The sequence below is a fragment of the Pecten maximus genome, chromosome 12 (assembly GCF_902652985.1).
Source record: "Pecten maximus chromosome 12, xPecMax1.1, whole genome shotgun sequence".
Lineage (NCBI taxonomy): Eukaryota > Metazoa > Mollusca > Bivalvia > Pectinida > Pectinidae > Pecten > Pecten maximus.
This window is the reverse complement of record NC_047026.1, coordinates 14,060,055-14,068,396: the sequence shown is the minus strand read 5'-3', so window position 1 is coordinate 14,068,396 and position 8,342 is coordinate 14,060,055. Positions and strand designations below refer to the sequence as shown.

General features: G+C 43.2%; 1 protein-coding gene across 1 annotated transcript; it reads right to left on the bottom strand.

Moving 5' to 3' along the window:
* Nucleotides 1-6,275: 6,275 nt before the first annotated feature.
* On the bottom strand, nt 6,276-7,223 carry LOC117338864. Its single transcript, XM_033900227.1, has one exon. It carries the CDS (start codon nt 7,221-7,223, stop codon nt 6,276-6,278), a length of 948 nt encoding a protein of 315 aa, XP_033756118.1.
* Nucleotides 7,224-8,342: the final 1,119 nt, after the last annotated feature.

The window sequence follows — 8,342 nt, the reverse complement described above, 5'->3', positions numbered from 1 at the left end:
AGGGTGCAACTGATTGGTAAATCTAATAAAATTAACGCGTTGAAATAATTATGAACGTGATTAAACTGTATTTAACGCGTTAAATGTTAAAAATTAACTGTTAACTTATGTTTAATGCGTTAAATGCTTACGCGTTAAATGTATCTCATTTTTGACATTCATAAGTTACCCTAACCCTTCCAGAAGGAATATAGCAAACACATAAAATGTTTTTTTTGCACAAATTTGAAACTCCCGATCTTTAACAAGATCTTTTAAAAATAAATACTTGACTTTTAACGAGGTCGTGTTTTGCATTCTGAAAATTTGGACACGAGCCCCACTTCATTTTATTTATAAAATAATACTCTCCTATCTTGTAATTGCCCTGCAGGTAGGGCGTAAGAATTGTACCTGCTGCCCCCATTGCATGATCGTAAGAGGCGACTAAATTTGGGATCTGATCTTTTCTCTTCTTTCCGAACAACTTTCTTCTTCCTAATGTCTCCCTTGACAATGCCACACTTTTGGTCTTTAGTTGAGCGTTCGCCCCTGTGAGGAAGGCTTTGGTTCTGTTCCCTAGCCGAGACATATCAGAGTCTTTAAAAATGATAGTTGCTGCTCCTGCTTAGCGCTCAGCATATCTGGAGTGGGACGACTGGTACTCCCGTTGTCAGTATAATCACAGGCGCTTGCATATAGAAAATATCACTTTCGATTTTTTTTTGATATGACAGCGGTATGTGTAATCTGTTAACCTGAAGGTTGGCAACTACGCCACGAGCGAAACGGCACCCCATCTCACTTCAACCGGCTAAAAAACACATTTATTCAAACTGACACGGCGCACACTATATGCGACCGTCATCAGAAAACATTCATCTATAACCTACCGTGCCACTGAATACGAATTGTTACATCCAAAACACAATAATCCGTGAAAACATCGCCGAATTCCTCGCTCAGAACGCCATTTCTCAAACTGCTCCCTGAGCCTGTCCAGATTCTTCATTTACATACGGGGTTCAAGGGTCATGCGATTGTAGTAGGGCAGTGAGCAATGCCACGAGAGGATGTCACCTCGACTCGCGTTGTGTTCTGATTGGAATGTCGAATGGTTTCAACTGGTGACACCCAGTCATGTAATGCCGCTACCACACCCAGGTTCAATTTGCCAATGGCATAGACGTGAAATGATGACTACAAGAGTATAGTAAATTTAACAAGTTTATTAGGATAAAGATGATATATGAAATATGTACAATGAAGTAACTAGCTGTAGGGGCCTAATCCATATCCAATGTGGCACGTGCCCATTATCACCATAAATATATACAAATGTTAATGAACAACAGAATTTAAACAACTAAAACTACACACTGCTGTTTACATTATACTTAGGAATGATAATGCTATGGTATGGCATTAACTGGTGTGCCCTGGATAAACATTACTAAAAAATATAGCTACAGATATACTAATATAAAGTCCACCTCCCTGTATAAAGTTGTCTACCTTGCATTGTCTCAGCAAGGGCAGACGTGTATGTATAAAAACCACCCAACCTCCCAAATTACAACAACAACCCTACATATAAATGAAACTATAGCATACTGAAACTGTCAACAGACTGTGTACAACGTTTTTACAAGTGAAGCTGCTACCACATTCCGCTGACGGAACGATAGGTAGTCCTAATGGAACATGCTGTAACTGACAAACTAACACTAAGGTGTAGATAAACAAAGCTGCCGCATTCCGCTGACGGAACGAAAGGTAGCTACGAGAGCATAATAACAAACCATCCCCAACCCAGAAGTAAGCTAACCAATAGAGAAAGAGCCCAAGATTCCGCTGACGGAACGGTATACCCACTACATAGCTAACTATCAAATACTTTGCTACATCCCGCTGACGGGACGGTAAATTACGGAGGCTGTCCTCACCTGTATAACTACAGAAGCGGTCTAGAAGTATAGAGAGAACTGACCCAGGGTCGACAAAGCTTTATATATTGACGAGAATAGTCTCTAACCTAGTGATACCATAAACAAATCCTACAAGTCAAACGATTGGTCCCCGGGTAACCGGATGACCAATCAGAAACGGCCTTACAAATAAGACCACTTCCGCCAGCATGGCGGCGAAGTAGGCATAACAAACAGGCGACAAGCGCACTGCAACACAATACCGGGATTATATGGCCATAATAACACCCGGCACAACAAAAATGGAACCAAAAGGTAACAAACTATTCCCTCTACATGGCTAATACAATGACACGACCAAACAAAGGGTTAAAATTCCTAATTTAAAAACTTATTAAAAACCGATTCCGCCACACTCCTCCCCTCAAAGATCAAGGTAATCTTTATCAATGTAATGCAATAAAAATGCCCTCAAGATTTCCTTGTCAATTATTATTGAAATGACTTTTAACAGAGTTGATGTACAATAACTCAATTCTAATAGATGGACATTTGATAAATTGACTGACAAATTCTCGTGATGGATGGACATGCAACTTAGCGATGAACATTCATTTTTTTCAATTTAACAGTTACAGTATATAATCGCGTTCGGAATTCAGGCTGGGCTCCCAAAGACCACTTCCCTGATGAATATGTCCGCCCTCTCCGTCGGCGATCCCAGTCTGGGAGGAAGGATGTCCCCGGGGTCCACGAAGCGTGGTTTCGTAACATGAACCTCCCTGAGTGTCCCACAGGATCATGTCTCCGGGCATGCCTCTTAGCGTCGGATCTCCGTCGGCGGGCGAAGTTCCGTCCACAGGCCTGGCAAGTCACAAGGATCCTGGTTGGCTTGTGAACAGCAGACCAGTGGTCCAGGTATCTGGCTAGAGTCCTGTAAACCAGGTCACCACATCCCAAAACCACACAAGTCATTCCCCGGTGGGGAATATGGGACGAAGCTCCTCGGTGAACTCGAGGAGTTCTACCTCCCCCACGGCAACATCTAGTACGTCCATGGCTACCAAAATAATGATAAACTGTAACCTAAATTCTGCATTCTTACCTCCATCTGACTGTGATATACTACCCAGCACCTTGTGTTGTTTTCCAGGGTCACACCAGTATATATATCTAAAAAGGAGCTAATGTACCGAGTAGAAATAGTAAATTAACTTTGATAACAAAAAAAAAATAAATAAAAATGTTAGACAATTTTTACACCTGAACAGTGTTAAGCAGTACCACATGTATGATAAAAAAAATTACTGCTTTACATTGCAAAATAAATGGTAAAAAAAAATGTACCGCCTATCAAGTCCTACCCCACCAAAAATATTATAACATTTAAAAAAAAAATGACCAACTCAGCTTTATTTCAGGAGAAATATATATACTGAACTATGCAGCTCTATCGTAAGACAGACTAAAATAGGTGAATTACCATAACTTCATGTACTTTTATAAAGTTTTATTTCTAAAAAACTACATATTTAAAAACTATAGATCTAAAATCTCTCTGGGTTTGACCATCCTACCCACTCGGGTACGTGTGGGCGGACCTGGTGAGGGGGAGCTGATAGCCTCCTCCTCCTCCTGCTCCTCGGAGGAACATTCATCTACACAGGGGTTCGAGCCCTCCTCAATGGAGGTTTCGAGAGTGTCTCCCACCAACCAGTTAACAGGCGGGTTCTCGCCTTCATATGGCTTCAGGTGGTCAACGTGTACATTTATACCCACGGACTCCCTATTCTTCTGGATCCTATATGTCACCCCAGATATTTGTTTAACAACTAGATAGGGACCCGTCCACCCCAACCCTAGCTTCTGGTTTACCTTGGGTGGGTACCACCTCCAGACCCATGATCCTATGTCATAATTTCTTGCTTTCAGTTTGGAATCATAGTTACGTTTCTGAAGGCGAGCAGCTTTACCAAGATTGGAATTGGCAAATTCAAAGTTAGTTTGCATGCTGTGTCTAAGCCACTCTACATATTCTACAGGACACTGTTCCGAGGTATGAGAAGGGGTACCTGCCATCAAATCTATGGGGACAAACACCTCCCGTCCTAGCATCATTAGATTTGGTGTACAGTGTGTACTCTTGTGCTCAGACGCCCGATATGCCATAAGTAAATAGGGCAACTGGTCGTCCCAGTTAAGTTTGTCCTGATCAATATAGATGGAGAGCATCTGTTTTAGGGTACGGTTAAACCGTTCAACCAGCCCATCAGACTGGGGACGATAGGGAGTAGTCCTAGATTTCTGGACACCTAAAAGGGCACATACCTCCTTAAACAACTCGGACTCAAATTATCTACGCTGATCAGTATGAAGTTGGACTGGGCAACCAAACCGACTAAATACCTCTGTCACCAGTTTATCTGCTACAGTCAAAGCCGTATGATTGGGTACGGCGAATGCCTCTGTCCACTTAGTATAATAATCTCCAAATACGATTTCCATTGCCTGAAACTGGTAAAGGCCCCATAATATCTACTGCTACACACTCTAGGGGAGCACGAACTTTGAACTGCTGTAATTGGGATTTACCTACCCCCGGGCCAGGTTTACACATAGCACAATGATCACATGATTTACACCACCTCTGAATATTATCGGTCATGCCTGGCCAATAGAACCTTCTCCTTACAGTCTCTATTGTTCTATCCCTGCCAAAATGTCCGGCTGTCTGACTAGCATGTAGCTGTTCAAAAATGGATTTCCTAATGGACCATGGGGCTACCAACTGTAGGCTTATCTCCCCTGTACTAGTTTCAAGCCTTCTGTAGAGCAAACTGTTCTCTATAACTAGGCTATCCCATTGGGACCACAACTGTTTGGCTTCCTCCGGCCAATCGGATATTGAATCCCTAGTAGGTTTGACAGATGAGTCCTTAAGGCTCTCTAGCACAGGTTTTACACCCCGATCCTCCAACTGGAACTCCAAAAGTTCATCCCTAGTCCATACCTGAAGCCAATTAGCTCTCTGATCAGTACCTACATTTTCTGTTACAGGGTTAATGGAAACTGAGGGCTGGTGGCAGCCTCTATCCTGGAGGGAACCTGCCTGACCACAATCATTACAATTCTGATTTCCACACTTCCTACTGGGAACCCTAGATAGAGCATCGGCATTACCATGTTTATTTACTGGACTATGCCTTATTTCACAGTCATAAGTTTCAATTACACTCAGCCACCTAGCCAACATACCCTCGGGATCTTTGAAATTTTTAATCCATATGAGTGGGGCATGATCAGTACGTAGGAGAAATTTCCTGCCAAACAAATAGTGCCTGAAATGTCTAAGGAAGGTAACCACAGCTAACAACTCCCTTTTAGTAGTACAATAGTTCTGCTGGGCAGTGTTAAGGGTTCTGCTCGCATAAGACAACACCCTCTTCTCCCCGTCCTGTACCTCAGATAGAACTGCACCTATTCCAAAGGAACTAGCATCTGTATCCAGGATAAACTGGCCACCGGTCTGGGGAAAGGACAATATGGGAGTAGTCAGTAGAGCTGACTTAAGCTGCTGATAGGACCCTTCACAACTATCATCCCAATGAAATGGCACGTTTTTCTTAGTCAACCTGGTTAAGGGAGCAGCTAATTGTGAGAAATCACGGACAAATCGCCTGTAGTAGCCTAATAATCCTAGAAAGCTCCTAATCTCAGACCTGTTGGCAGGCCTTGGCCACTCTTGTACTACCTTAGTTTTCTCTGGGTCACACTTAACCCCCTCTTCTGACACTACGTGTCCTAGAAATGTTACCTCTCTACGAAACAACACACATTTCTTGGGTTTTAACTTGAGATTTGCAATCCTAAACTTCATGAACACTAGCCTAAGACTGTGTAGTGCCTCTTCAAACCCTGCACCAAACACTATCACATCGTCAAGATAGCACAAACACATTTCCACCTGAGCTCGCCCAGTACACAACTCATAAGGCGTTCAAATGTAGCACAAGCATTGGTCAAGCCAAATGGCATTACTTTAAACTGAAACAATCCTATATGCGTTGAGAACGCAGTCTTTGAGCGATCAGAATCTGACATTTTGACTTGCCAATATCCACTAGCCAAATCTAAAGTACTAAACCAAGTATTGCCACTCAACCTCTCTAGTGTATCATCTATGCGGGGTTTTGGGTATGCACCTTTCTGAGTTACTGTGTTAAGTTTTCTAAAATCAATACAAAATCGACAACTACCATCCTTCTTAGTAACCAGACAAACTGGGGATGACCAAGGGCTATCACTGGGTTCTATAACATCCCCCTTTAGCATCTTATCTACCTCCTGCTCCACTAATTCCCTCTTTGCTTAAGGAACTCTACGTGCGGGAACCTTAATGGGTTTGGCATCATGAGTTTCAATTTTATGGGTCGTGACATCTGTCTGCCCAAGAGTTCCACTATCATCTACAAAAATATCCTGGAATTCATGTAAAAGACTAGTCACTGACTCTATCTGTGGCTGGGTCAACTGGCTTGAACTCCTGTCGAGTAATGTCTGTAGATGTGTGGGGCACTCTATGTTCGGATCTGAAGTTCCTTGTGGGAGGGTACTGGAATCATCTAACCCAACAACCTCATCTACTGCATTCACTGTCCCTAAGACGGAATCTGAGGCCAACCCTACACCCTTATCCCCGAGATTAACAACTGATACCACGACCTTGCCTTCTGTAGGTTGTACAAGACTCCGAGCTATAAATAGACATTGGTTTCTCCAGCTAAGGGTGTTTGTGAAACACCCAGATGTTTTACATTCAACAAGTTGTTCTGACTGAGCGGGAACCACATCCTTCCTAGATAATCTTATCCTAGCACAGTTACTAGTCCATTGTTTAAACAGCTTAATCTTGCCTACTGAGGTCCTGAGGGTCTGTTTACCTATCAACAATTCACATCTGTATTTCTCCAGAAAATTCACACCTAAGATTCCGGGTAGGTTATCAAGGGAAGCAACTATAAACCCATGCTCAAAGGTCAAATTCCCAACTTTGAATGACAAAATTATCTCCCCTTGAACCTCTAAACCTCTACCATCAGCTGCTGTTAGACTGGTGTCAGCCTTGTGTAGTGATGCGACCGACAATCCTAATCTATGGAACTCCTTAAGTGACAGTATGGACACTGGATATCCTGAATCAACTAATAGGCGACAAAACTGCTCACTAAACCTCACCTCAGCATACAAACACCCACTACTGGGACTCAAACTGGCCAAAGGAATTTTTGCTGATTCCTGAGCTATCTCCCCTTCCATAGGTTCCCTACTCTCATTCTGAACTGGCCTAACGTTAGTATCCTTAACGGCTGGAATCTTGGCCACAATTCTAGCCTCAACTAGTTTAACGGACCATTCTCTGACTGTTCTTTAGCCTTGCCGTCTCTAGCAGCTAACTTCGGGCAACTAGCTATCCAATGACCGGGTTTCCTACAATAGTGACACGCACCCTTATCACTAACCCTACCAGCTTTGTCATTTCTCTGCGCTAGCTTCTGATCTATCAACTTAGATATAGCCTCTAGAGTTAAGCCACTGGGTTGTTCTCCCTGACTAGAACTCTCAATAGCCCCTACGCTATCAGAATTCTCGACGGGCTTGCGTATCCTATCTCCAACGACAGCTTCGAACTCAGCTGCATATGAGATGGCCTGGTCTAATGTCTGCGCATGACTAAAGCTAACCTTCTTCTTCATCTCAAAACTACTCAACCCGTTGATAAATTGATCAACCACCTGTAACTCTAGTGAATTATAGGGTACCTGGGGATACGCCTGTAACGCCAACCGTCTAAGTTGGTAACCAAAGTCGGATGCTGACTCATTCTTCCCCTGTTTCCTGTTCCTAAACTCACTCCTGTACGCTATTACCCTTTCCTTGGGGTTAAACCTCTGTTCAAGTTATGACTTTAAAGTATAATAATCAGCCAACTGCCCTGCAGTAAGATTACTTAGGAGTTTCTGAGCTGTCCCACGTAAGCTCATACTTAATTGCTGAGCCCGTTCTAATTCAGACCAACCATTCCAAAAGGAAACTTGCTCGAAGTGAACTATGTAATCCTGCCACTCACTAGTTCTACCATCAAATATATCGGGCTGTTTCTCCTTCCTGGGCACCCTAAAACTGTGTGAGGGAGTCATGCGTGTATCAAACCCTCTAATATGGCTTGGAGTCCGATTACCACTGTACACACGCCTGAGGGGTTCTTGAAATATATCACTCACCCTACTAGTGTCCAAGTCTACATTGCCCCTTTGGGATGGTAGGGAAGGTAATCTCCTACGTTGGGTCCTCATTGAGCTAACAAGAGGGCTACCTGGTCTGGGAGTCGAGCTACTTAACTTGACTGAATGAGTGGGGGTACCAGCTACCTGTTTG

Bases quoted from the DNA above. Each gene is read 5' to 3' on its own strand.
- LOC117338864 (XM_033900227.1), bottom strand. From the start codon at position 7,223: ATGGAAGGGGAGATAGCTCAGGAATCAGCAAAAATTCCTTTGGCCAGT.